General features: G+C 31.9%; 1 protein-coding gene across 7 annotated transcripts in view; it reads left to right on the forward strand.

The window, feature by feature from the left end:
• Window positions 1-13,643, forward strand: part of LOC118199700 (CUGBP Elav-like family member 2) — an 807,763-nt gene that overhangs the window by 242,147 nt on the left and 551,973 nt on the right. For 4 of the 7 annotated variants that reach the window (XM_085807858.1, XM_085807857.1, XM_085807855.1 and 1 more), the window contains exon 2: window positions 6,844-7,106. The exons of the other annotated variants lie outside the window; for them this stretch is intronic. In XM_085807858.1, the coding sequence (XP_085663984.1) occupies window positions 6,906-7,106 (201 nt within the window). In that variant the 5' untranslated portion in view covers window positions 6,844-6,905. The remainder of the gene's footprint in view (window positions 1-6,843; window positions 7,107-13,643) is intronic. 7 annotated transcript variants of the gene reach the window in all.

Genomic DNA, 13,643 nt, shown 5'->3' on the forward strand with positions numbered 1-13,643 from the left:
TTAAAGGAATGAGGAATATTAAATTCGTCGAACTGAAAGCTAAACCAAAATCTAAGCTAGTTAAATGCTTTAGATTGTTACTTTAAGATGTGCTTCATGTTTGGAGCATGAAGAATTCAGCTGTAATTATAAGAGATGCAATGAAATACTTACTACCGATGTAGAAGCTTCAATTTATAATGCAAAATTACAAAAAGAAAAAAAAATAAATGCAATCCATTTAAGTTATTAAAACTTTTCTACGGGTTACTGCGAAAGTGATGTAACAGATATTGTTCCCCGTTATATGAATGCCTTTGCTATGTATAAAGCCCCCCCCCACACCGCATTGCTTTTCTAGAGCTCGAAACATGTACGGTCTGTTTTCCCATCTCTTGATCGGACATTGTGTAATTAATCGTTAAATTAGAATAAATTGATTTTTTAAAATTTGATTAATGTAATCATTTTGAAGTTAGAATAATGAGCTTCATTTAACCTGCAAAGTTAGTATTTCTTTACGAGAAACTTTGGGCATATATGTATACAATTCTTGAAAACTCTTTTGACAAATTTTCGATCATACAACAGTTTAGAAATAGGAAGATGTCTCATTTATTCTTTCTTTGGAGTGGTGACCTGAGTAATGAAAAATTCACCTCTGTTTCACCCAAAAGCTAAAATTCTGAATCTATCTCTTCTAAAAATATTCTGCGCTTGAACAATTTTTCTTCCCTCTCCAGCAAATATTCTTTACTGAAACCAAATTCTTCAAAATGTTCTTCCCACTGCCTAGAAATTATTTCCGTTTAAAATATCTTTCCTTTCTTTAAAGGGGGAGGGATAACTTGAAGTGAAAGGGTGGGACGACCATGGAAAGATTAATTTCTGAGACAACGTCGTGAAAATTATTTTATTCTTCCGAAATGCCTCCAGATGATGGATCCTCGTATCCTGCAGTAACGTTTCTGTCGCCCGTTATAATAATTCCTAGCTATTGTGGCTTCCCAACACACAACGTTGGCACTTCATTTGTGGAACTGTTGAGTCACCAGCACCGCTCTGAGCCCAAACTCTCTGTTCAAGAGATAGGGGCATATTATGTGCGACGGGATGGAAAGTCTGGTGACCAAATAACTTTGACATTACTGCAATTGCACGAATGCATAATGCACTGGGATATCTGAGGTCTGATAATGAATGTTAAGTAATTAACGCGCGGCAGTGGCGAATTCTAACTGCAATTTTCAGATGCCCACAGATTGCGTGTTTCATTTTTCCGCCCTCCCCCAGACCTTAAGCTTTCACGATAACTGGTGCTGCTGGCGGTACATTAGCGGAGATTAAAAGAACACGAATGTCTTCCGTGCAATTTTTGGTTCCTTAGTTTTACCACCAAATCTTTGGAATGAAGTTCGTTATTTTTACTTGGAGATGAACTAACTGGTTATTTAACTTTGTTGCGTTTTTTATCCTTCTTTTTAACTGTTATATTTAAAGCATAGTAAAAATAAGCAATTGCTGGGATTTACGAGCTTTGAACTCTATCTAACGTCTATTAATTTTCTGACGATTAAGAATTTCGCCGCAGACGTGGGAGATAATTTACTGAATGTTTTGTATGTAATCTACCCTGTTTGTGTTTGTCTGCAGCAAATTTCAAAAGTTTGCTAATCTTGACATTGAGGAAAGAGAGAGCAATAAAAGCACAGCGTCACACCAACATCACGCAAGTTCTGAGCTTCCAGAACTGAGTTGTTTAAATTTTAGTGATATTTGTGTTGTATATTATTGATTCAACTAACTACTTGTTTGTATTATACTTCCGAAATTAAATAAGTTTATAGATGCATTTCTTATGAAATCCAAATTTTCAAACCGTAAGTAAATATTTAATGTCCTTACACCTTAATAAAAACAGAAAACTTACATATTACTGTAGTTACTTCCTCATTACAAAAAGAAATAAAATTATCTTTAGAGTAAATATTTTTGTAAGCTAGATTTCTTTTATATATGAATATGGAGTACATGCAGGAATTTCTGTAATTACGAGTTGCTCTCTAGTACCTAATTTAAAATTATTACTTGTACTCCTCTGCTAATTATCTCACTAGTTACTTTGTTTATGGTATTTATGGTTTAACATTAACTGTATTATTTAAGCAGTTTTAGTATTTTTAAATTTTTAAATTTCTAATGGTATTTAAAAGGACACATTGGCTAATTGCTTTTAAAATTATCCTAAAATCATTCTCTAAAATTTGGTTTAGAAATAGTATTTATGTAGTTTCTGTGCAAATAAGTTGTTTAATTGTTATGAAAGCTGTACTTTAAATTAATTACTGCAGGTATTAATTAGACATGGGTATCAAAAATTAATTATATGCTATTATAATATATTAATTTTGTATTAATATTAGTTATTTATTAAGTATTAATATTATACAAGCAATGATTCAGACGGAATATTAGCCATATACTTTCATATGGTAATAATTTTCTTTAATCTTATAGCCTAAATCGTTTTATAAATTTTCTGATTGTTATTCAAATTTTACACATAAAGAATGAGTATCTTTCTGATATCTTAAGATTTAATCAGACTGAGGTAAACCAATGGGATTAAACGTGCAGAATCCTTTATTGATTGTTTATGTATATCTATGTCATCAAAACTGTATCGAAATATTTTTATTCTATAATATAGCAATCTTTATAGAATAAATTAGAATAATTTCGTTTCAAACATACTTTATTAAAATTTACTGTTCTTAAGGTAATCTTGGAAAGCTCCTTAGAGGCCATCAGAGAGCTGAAACATGGACAAAATTTTGATCTCTAAAACAGAATTCCAAATTAAGCAAATTTATTTCTTACACCAGGAATAATTGCTTTTAAAGTATTGGTATAAAATTTAATCTTTCCTGAAAATTAGTCGGACCTGTTATTTGCAAAAGTCTAATCAAGTATTTCTGTGAAATATCACTGATTCAATTTTGCAATTAAGCTAATTTTCTGCTGTACGTATAAGTCGTTGATCAAAGCTATTCGATTCAAAATCAGCATATTTACCACGGAGGTTTATGATAAAAGTGGCATAGAAAGAACTTTTCGTAAAGAAGAGATAAACTGAAATTATCGTTATTTTTTTAATTGATATCCAAGACATTGTTTCATTTTAGAAATATTATAAATGCTTTAAGCGATTTCCTTAAAAATATCACTCTTTAAAAGCCACATAAAGAATGGAAAACATAAGATTTTATAAATGAATAGCAGTGGTTAAAAGAAGTTGATGAAATGCCATAAAAATTGTAGCAAAACGTCTATAAAATCTCTTAAATAATGAATCTTTTATACGAAAAACATCTCTTGTACAAGCAAAAATTGGTCTGTTTTTTATAAATTATTATATAATATATTTTTCTGACTAATAGGATATGTCAGAAAAATACTGCAGCGATAACTTTTAAGCTGCATTTTGTGGATGCAGTGTATAGAAAATGAAGAATAGACTAGGAGAGTTTTGATAGCATAACATCTTTAAATACAAGTATATAAAATCTAAATTGTGTACGTGCTTTCTGTGCAGATAGCTCCAATCAGTAACTCATTCGTTATCCCAGAAAAGATTATTCTCATACAGAACCCGATTTTGTGATAGGCAAAATTGGCCCCGAAAATGTTTTAAAAATGTCACTTTTATTTTGAAAGCAGAAAGCTTAAAATAGGGGTTTTGGAGTCTTATGAAACATGAATTATATTAAATAAGAATTGCCCACCAGCGGATGAGCCTTAAAAATTACTGAACACTGGTAGTTTTCACGTGGCTTCGATTCCAAGTAAACGGGCTTGCTGCATAGTCTTTTTTTTTTTTTTTCATGTATAACATGTTTACAAGCCAGCTCCCTCAGAAAGCCCACCACTAAGGCATTCCTCGCCTTAAGCAAATAGCCCCGGTGTGCTTTGTCATAATTAACTAAATCAAACCAATTAAATAAAAATTTTCGGATTTTGGAATTTTTGCAAATGGAAGTTTGAAGCCCATGCGTATGTATTCATTCACGCTGAAGTAAAAGGTATCTTTTAGAAATGTTCATTTAGAAACCTATTTATAATATTATAAGTCGTTTTCTCCTCCCCTTTTTTGCCATGCCATCTTGGTGTAATTGGAAGCTAACTCGGCGCGTATTCGAGTCGTCCAGAGCTCAAGTTCCCTCGAGAGCACTGCTCATTTTTCACATCTCCAGAAAAAAAAAAATATAATAATGACTCTAAGTGGCGACGGATTGGCGAATGGGTTCCCTAAACTTCAGTCTTCTTTTAAAAGGGTGAGTATTTTCTCTCTCCTTTACCCCAAGCCTTCCTGGTGTAGTTGTAAGCATACTCGATGTGTATTTGAGAGGTTCAGAATTCGAGTCTCACTGAGGGCATTTCTCATGTTCAGTCTCAAAAAACCTGATGTCTCTATAATATATTTAATGTGTCTAAATCTTTAGCGATATTTATTCGGTCCCTTAAAATTTTGCTTGAGCAATTTTTGGTCGCATGAGTGTAGGAGTCTTTTTTTATTGACTCTCTTTATAAGGGTTCTCTATAAAAATTTAAATTTCACAATTTTTACCGTCAGCTATCTAGTGACCAAAATTTTCAGTGTCTAAAAGCATACCTTAATTGATTCATTTCTTAAGTTTCAACTATGGGGCTACAGTCAATTGTTAAAGATAGACCCTACAGAACTTTTGAAACACCTTGTATGTAGCGATTTTTACAATTGATTTTGTAGAGTCCTGTATATGTTACGAAACATCTTTCACGCAGTTAATATTTCTAATAAGAAATATAAACAAATATGTAACTACTCCTTTTCAAAATGTTTTCAAAACATTTTACAAAACTTTTTCTAGTGAAATATGTTTCTAATCATTTATAACGATCAACAAGGCCAGAAAGCATTTTCAAAACTAGAGAGGACTAAGGTGAATCAACAGTTTTTACGATTGCTTGAGTTAACTGCGATTAAAAATAGCTATATAAAGTGAGGTTAAAAGATATTTTAAATTTTCTACTTTATCTAAGAGCTAAATCAGAAAAATACTAAGAATTATACAAATTTTACATTTTTGTACTGTAATTTTATTATGAATTTTTTGTTATACAAACTGGTTAGAAAAATATCTGCATGTATGTGTTTATGTCTCTAATATTAGATTACTAGATATGTTTTGTTTTACGTAAGAAATTTCGGACTTGTTAATGATAAAATAAACAGAAAAAAGGGAGATATATAGTTAATCTCAGGTATGCTTCTTTTGGTAAATTAACATTCTGTGAAAGATTTTAAATGTATGAAATTTTAAAATCATACAAGAAAATGATTACCTCTGAGCTGCTGAAAATCGATAAGCTAAAGACCGGAATGTTAATATTACTTACAGAGTACCAAATAATTGAATATCTTTCACGTAACTGAATGTTAAAAAATGTCTTCGCTTTTGCGAAGTAGTTACATAATGCAGGAGTTAACAACATAATGCTTAAAATTTTTTGTAATTATTGGGTCATTTCATTGTTTAATTTATGTAGTTTAATTTTTCAAAAATAATAAAATGTTAAGTTTCTTTTGATTAAAAAGTTTGCATTCTAAAAATATTAAATAAAATTATCAACAGAAATGGTATTCTTGCATTAAATAAATTGAATTACGCAATAAACTCGACATTATCGTACATCCGGATGTCTCTATTGATCATATGTATTATTAACTGATTACACGAACCATTATTATTTTGAAATTTAATTCTCTTTTCATGTCTTAGTTAAATCAATTAAGTATTTACGTTTTAATAATTTCAGAGGTATGAAACGTGGGATGGTGCTAAATAATATACTTTATGTGAAGGACACATGAATTAAAAAAGTTTTAACAAATGGCATTTCAGCAGATTACACTTTTCTTAAAATAAAAAGCAAAATAAAATTTTAATATTGGCTTTAGTGACTTGTAATTTTCTGAATTTGTATTCATTTTAATGCATGCATATTACTATCTCCATATTTTGGCTTTGCAATAAGAAATATTAAGGTATGTTTTACATTAATAAATGCATATTAAATTAGTTAATGCAATTCCTTGTTCAAATAAAATGCTCGTCAACAAGTAGACGTTCTTGTATGGTAAACAAATTAGTTTTCATAGCTTGACTATATCTGAAACTAATACGTGCAAATTTATCGTTTTAGCAGTGTTGATATGCTGAATATTTAAACATAACATTTTAGGTTTCTAAGAAACACTTTTAATAAGTATAAACAATATTTTAGTTAGTTATTTTATATTTTTACTTTCGTCCGCAAGAGGAATTTTAATATAAATTTGCTTTTTATAAATGGTCTTTTACAATTCATTCATTATAATTCCTTAATTTATAGATCAGATAATCTCACTTTAATAATATATATATATATATATATATATGATTAGTATAAATTTAGTTAAAATTTAATTTATAGATATAATAATTTGTAAAAATTTTAGCATATTACATGTATAGAAATTAGTCTTGAATAAAGTTATATTCTATTAATTTACATACGTTACTTCTATACATAATTTATTTCATATATATTATGAACATTCATTTTATAATCAGTGTAATTGAACTACACAACTTCAACTGCTTTGTAATAAATAGATTTAGTGTAATAATTAGCTCCTTCAAGTCAGCTTATTATTTGATAATATCAGTGCGAAATGTTTGCATATTTTTTTTAATGTACACTTAGTTCTGGAAGCCATGGGTGTCGTAAATTTGTGTCTGATGGAGAAGTTGATGTTGAGGATCTAATCCATCATTTCAGCCCAAGGAGCCAAGCCTGAGCAGCAGCTAGGGCGGCCCTAGGCCCCAGGCTCATTGGCCCCAATGACTCGTTCTTCGATGGATGTGCGGCATCTGAACAAACGGCTCAGCAAGAGACTGAAAGCGAAGGCTGCTGTGAATCGGGCTGCACTCAGCAAACAGCTCTTCCCGGGCCTACTGGCTAAATCTTTGCTCAAAGGCAGAGGGCTGGCCATCCGGACATCGGCTCATCTACCGCTACCCCTTCCGTGGCTTAATTTACTGGTACTTGATATATTCATTTGCATTTGTCTTTTAAGTGAGACATAATTAGCAATTTTCATATATCATGCTTCCCAACAAGGCATTTCGTCATGATCTGGAAGTTAGTACTCTTGAAATTTGACAGAGATGGAGAACAAGGTACTTTATGTACTGTCTCAAAAAAAACAAGATTAACACAGGTAAGAACTAAAAATATCGGGCATAATACTTGGCATGAATTTCCCATGGATGCTGCAGTATCTTGTTCTCTTCTCTATTGTCAAACTTCAGAGATGCTAGCAAAACTGACTTAAGTATTTAATATATATGCAAATAATGCCTGTTTTCCACTCTTACGAATCACGCAAAAATTATATAAATAGCAGGTTCTTTTTCCATTTCCCTTCCTAGTATGCTAATCGTCAAATAGTATTTTACATTAATCTGTTGATAGAGCAGATTTTAATTTAAGAGAATGGAAATTTAGGATCTGTTAATATTTTTTAAACAATAACGGAAAGTTTTTTCTTCCTACTTAAGGGTTAAAACTGCGGTGCATACCCCTTCCCCTTCAACGCAGAAATAGAATTGAATAGAGTTTTTCTACCAGAAGCCATTCTTCAAATTCCATTTGCCACAATGAATGCATTTTTGAAACGGCTTAGATAAAACTGGCTGTTTTGAATGAAATATTTTCCAAACAAAGTAGAAATAACTGCTTTTCTAAATAAAAAAATTTATTGTAATTTTTTACTATTTCCTCAGTGCTTTCATTTATGATGTTTTGTTCATTTGATAATAATAATTTGGCTTTGCTTAACTGTACTTTCATGTTTTTCAGTACTTATGCATGTTAGTTATTTTTATTGATTTGTACGTACTATACCTAAGCAATGCTTTATGACAATATCTAGAACAAACCTTTTATCCCAAAATTGTAAAACAGACTTTTTTTTTGGTAAGATCAAAATGTCTGAATAGACCATTTATACGAAAGAACATTTAACTAGCTGTGTTCAGCTGTGCACAAGGAGTATCAACAAATGGATATAGTACGTAGCAAACCATGCGGTTTTGTTTGTTCTGTAACTAGCTTATTGCTGATATCGTCTTTTATTTAAATAGTTAGACAAGAAATAACTGTCCAATTCGTGAAATTTAACCTTCCATACCCTATGATCTAATCTAAGAGATAGAGATGGAATACAAAATAGCTTTAATAATAATAATTGCATTGCATTCATCTTGTTGTGATGTAATGTATGTGCTTATCTATAAAGTTGTTAGTTGACAGCCGCCGTGGATTCAAAATTGTTTCCTTATCGATCTATTTGTCATAGAAATAGAAACGCTAAATAAGTAAGGTAATGTCACATTTTATACTCATTAAAGATTAAGAAGGGTAAGAATCACGCAACTATTGCATTTTATCTACAAAATCATTCCGTAGTGCAAAAAAAAAAATTTTAAAATGCGATATAAAACTTAATTGATAATATGGTGTGTGAAAGGCCAGAGTTTTATATACGCGAGTGTAAAACAAGTTTAAACGATTTTTCTCTGTATTATTTATTTTAATAAGTTCAAATGAGTTAGACCATTTATTGTCTTGAACAGTAATAAATCTAGATTTAGGATGCAAAGGTATTGTGAAATTTCTGAGATGAATCATGTTGGGAGTATGTAATATTCGGTTCACGTTATAATTACGAATTCTGTTAAGCAACAGTATTTTAACATGAATCAAATTAAATAAGCTATGAAATATTTTTCCATCGAAATGCATGCACATCTGTTTTTCTTTTATTTATAGGTATACCAATATTAAATTCTATGTGTAAATATGTAGTGAGTACAACCGAATATAATTATTTATATTAAAACGGCAGATAGTTTGATAAATTAATTTAATCTGATTAAGTGGTTAAGTGAGACATTACCATTTATTATAACAGCAGGATCAGAAATCTATAATTTAATTTAGTACTTAAGGAAAGAAAAATGCAGATAAATATATATTTTATTCTTGGAGCCCTTGAAAATCACAGTCACTTCAAATTTATAATATCCGATCTTCGATATCATTAGTGAAATGAAGTTTCAGAGAGGAATATCTTTTTTATGCTCATTTAAAATAATGCATTGACATTTTCAAAAAAGCTTTCTGATATATCATCAAATACATAGTATGCCTATATTTAGCGCCTGACGTTCAGCAATACAAATGCTTTTTTCCTGGTCTCGAAAGATTGTGATCTTAACGATACTTTACTTAGAACGTTTCAGAAACATTAATCTAAGAAAATACAAAGCAAACATGCCTTCAAAATTGAATCAGTTGTATTCTATCAGCCATATACATTCTCTTCACAACTTGTTCTATAATTCAATTCGCAATTCCCACATTTTTCAATTTGTCATAAAATGTAACATGAAAGAGCTTTTATCTCGAAAAAAAAATTTTACTATTAAATTTAAAGCTACGCGCCGGCAGCACCATTTCTTGTCTTTTTATGTAGTTTCTTTTTAAAAGCATCATTTTTGTGGTCAAAATCGAAATGACATAAACAGTTAATGGACTTTAATATCCGAAACTTGGAAAAGTATTCTTTCTTCGTTAAATTTTTCGCGAAGCACGAAGCATTCTTTTAAGAAGTATTTTTCGTCCGTTTTTGATCTTATTACATCAAAAGGCTATCAAATAGGTAAGGATAAGAGTCAAAAATATCCTTTTTTATGTGAATCTTCTCTCTTTGAAAATTAAAGTATCCTGGTGGGCGTTCCGTTTCGTCATTTCCTTAAACGAAAATCTGAAAAAAAAACAGAGTTTTTAACCTTAAGCTTGGAATATTTAATAAATGTCTTTAATAATTAAATATGTAATATTATAACAAAACAAGAAACTGGCTGGCGTTTCCTTTTTCAAAATAATTTATTCTGTAGGTACTTTGAATATAGCCGCCGTAATGCTAAGAAACCGTTGCATGCCTTACATAAGAGAATAACTGTTAACGTGCGGGCTTGAGAAGATATATATGTATATATATTTATATATCTTCACTTGTTTATGAATAATGCAATTCTAATTTACAAGTCTTCCTTACAAAGCAAGTCATCATGAAAGTTTCAGATTTGAGATCTTGAGAAAAATGTGTACGTTAAAAATTGCCGAACATGCTTTTCATTTTTGTGATAACAATAAATGTAAATGCGTGTTTATGTGTATGTATGCGCACGCAAGACGTGTATGGCTTTATCCTCTATATAGTATGCTAATTCAAAAAACGTATTTCCAAAAAAATGTATAGCGAATATAGCTATCATTATCTGAAGTAGCGATTAAATTTCTTTGAGATACGCAAATTTATATTATTCTTTGCAAAGAAAAGTTCAGTATTTTGTCTGCTTGCTGCTCCAAGAAGAAACGAGATAGAAGCACAGGTGATATTTTATATATTTTATGTCGTTCATTTTCTAAACCAACTCTTTCTTAAAAACAAAAGGTTGAATTCTTAAGGTTCACCACGATAGCAGCCAAGCGGTAAAATCGCTGAATACAGGGACTTGAACACGAGTTCAGTTCTGGCCTTTTCCCTCCTTATGAGTAACGTGACTACGGCTCAGGTTCATTAAAATGTCCTATACGAAGACAACCATTCTTTTAAGTAAATAGACCTTGTGTGCTTTGCCATGACTTCAATAATCCAATTCACATTGGCAGAAGAATGCTTGAATTATTAAAAGCTACGGCTCCATTCACATTTCTTGCATTTGTGTTTATGTGAAGTGGGTCCTTTTTAAGTTTTATTATTATTTTCATTTAAACTATTTAACCTTTTGTATAAGTAGCTAATAAAGCAGTTTTACTTTGCAATATAATCCGCATGTTTTGCTTCTCGAGCGAAAGTGAGAGCGTTTGAGCTAAAAAAAAAGCAGTCATGCGGAACACTTTTCTACAGAGCAAATAAAGTAGTTAGACGTCTTACTGAAATTAAAATGTGACATTCCATACTAATTAAATACAGACGAATAAGTAAAAAAGTGGCAATTTTAAAAACAGTCTGCAAATACTGTAAAAAACATATATAGCATGTTATTAATCAAGAATTTGTGAAATGATATGCATATCTTATCGACTAAATAAACTGATGAATTTTGTGCATCAATTCCCATTGCTCATTCAATCTTTACTTTCCTGAAATGAAAATAAGCTTGGAACGGTTGTAGTTACAGCTTGGTTACTGTTAACCTTATATCGAATTCCACGATGTAATGGGACTAGGTTCTTAAAGGTTGCCCTTTGTTTGTTATATGTCAGTCAATGCGCAATATTTCTTTCCTCTAGTAGATGCTCACCAAAAAAAGGCACCGCCGAATCAGAACTTTTCTTTATGTGTTTGAGAAAAGGAACTTTTATGATGTTTCAGTGACATCCATTATGAAATCAGTCCTCTTTTTCGTAGCATCTTTCTTGCAGTTCTTGGAGTAAAGACATTTTCCAACGTTTTCAGCAAAAACTTCGGCTTCGCTGTTAATTCTCATAATGCGTGCAGCATAAGGGCTATGTGTAGAATTTATATTACAGGCACGCGCGTGTCAATAGATTATAGTCGTTTAAAACCTGTGAGATGGAACAAATCTGAATACCCGTGAAATTATTTCCTATATTATTTTTAAAACACTATAAGGTATTTTATCTATTTTATCCCTCCTTTCCGCATGCCAAAAAGCATGCATTCCGCATTCTTCTGCATCGATAAACCTAAAAATCTTATAACGTATTTCTCCCACCTTCCTAGCGTGCCTTCGTGGTGTAGTGGTTCTGCACGCTGAGCCGGTATTCCAGAGGTCCGCGGTTCGATTCCCGGCAAAGGCGTTGTTAATTTTTCATCTTGCCTGCTTCCAGTTAACCTAATGTCTCCACAGTGGCGCCCGAACTAAAAGGGTGTTGGATGATGATTCTCTTCACCCAGGATTTGGCGATTGGGTCCCCTAAAAACCCCAGTCGCTCTTTAACCCCTTCGCGCCGACTGTCACGTATACGTGCCAGCAACGAACGCACTTACCTACCGGCCGACACGCAGGCGTGCCAGAGGATTGTTCCATTCTCTACCGACTGTCACGTATTTGTGCCAGTACTTTGGAACGTTTTTCAAACTATAATTTCTGCCACAAGATGGCACTGTATGTCCATATGGTTTCAGATACATGTAAATTAGACCTTCTACTCGAAATGAGAGAAGCATGACTCACATACACGTGTTTTTGATTATATAAACAAACGGGGAAATAAATGTTTCCGAATGGCGTGATTTATGACGTCTCTTTAAATCGCACTTTATTCGCACGTGGTAGTTGTTTACTGTAAGTAGAGAAGTTTTATTTCCTCTAAAGCGTTGGGTATTTCGGTTTGCAGTTCAGTTTTTAGAAAATAATTAGATTTTGTTAGACGTGAATTCTTTGTTTTTACCGTTGCAATATCGAAGCGTCGAAAATGTTTAACAGAGCATGAAAAAACAGAAATGATGCAAAATATTTCAGATATTGATTCTGAAATTCTGATATTCTGATATTGATTCTGAAATTCTGGTATTCTGATATTGATTCTGAAAGATTAACTGAAAGACATTTTCCAAAACTTTGTTCAGAAGAGACTGATAAGAAAATGAGACGACGATGCTTCGTTTGTTCATATTCCCGGAAAAATCCTCCAAAACGGCAAATGAGTTATTACGAGTGCAAGGAATGTAACGTAGGACTGTGTGTAGATCCCTGTTTTCAAATTTTTCATACGAAAAGAGAATTTTAAGTAATATATTTAGTTTTCAGATGTATAATGTTAAAATTCATAAAATGGTGAGTAATTAAAATAAAATGTGTAAAATATGCATTTAAACAAGAAATAGGGTAATTAAAGTATATATATATATATAAATATTTATAAAGCATAAGCCGTTTAAATACTCTATAGAGCACTATTAAACAATGCGTTGATACTTCGGAAATTTCATGGATTTAGGCGTAGTAGCAAAAAAGCCCCCGGCCCTGGAGAGACGCTCGCGTAAGACACTGCCGGCCTCAGCGATAAGCGCGCGTTTTCGCTACCCGGCTCGAAGGGGTTTTAAAAAAGGGGGAGCATATAAGGTATTTCTGAGGTGCGTGGTTCGATTCCGGACGAAGGCGGTTGCTAATTTTTCATCTTGCCTGATTCCAAAAAAATACCTAATGTCTCTACAACCTTCTGTAGTACTATCAAATAATGCGTAAAATAGCGGATACATTTTCCTGGATTCTTTGCCATTCTGTGATAACTATTTCAGGGTTTCGGATACAAAGTCATTTTCACTAAATCGCAAAATTTTGGGCTGATCTGCCGAGTCATTGGCTCATAGAACATTGATTTCAAAATACTTCTGTAAACAAATGTTAGTAAACAGTTTTTTAAAAGAAACATTGGCAGTTGTCCAGTCAGTACTAATATCCCAGAAGCAATCTTTTATGCACATATTTTACGCACTGTTTTATCTCCAGTCAAGTACAGTGGAGATCAAGTTTCTA

Source organism: Stegodyphus dumicola, chromosome X1 (genome assembly GCF_044657685.1).
Source record: "Stegodyphus dumicola isolate Sdum_Otavi_A_Nest chromosome X1, ASM4465768v1".
Taxonomy (NCBI): domain Eukaryota; kingdom Metazoa; phylum Arthropoda; class Arachnida; order Araneae; family Eresidae; genus Stegodyphus; species Stegodyphus dumicola.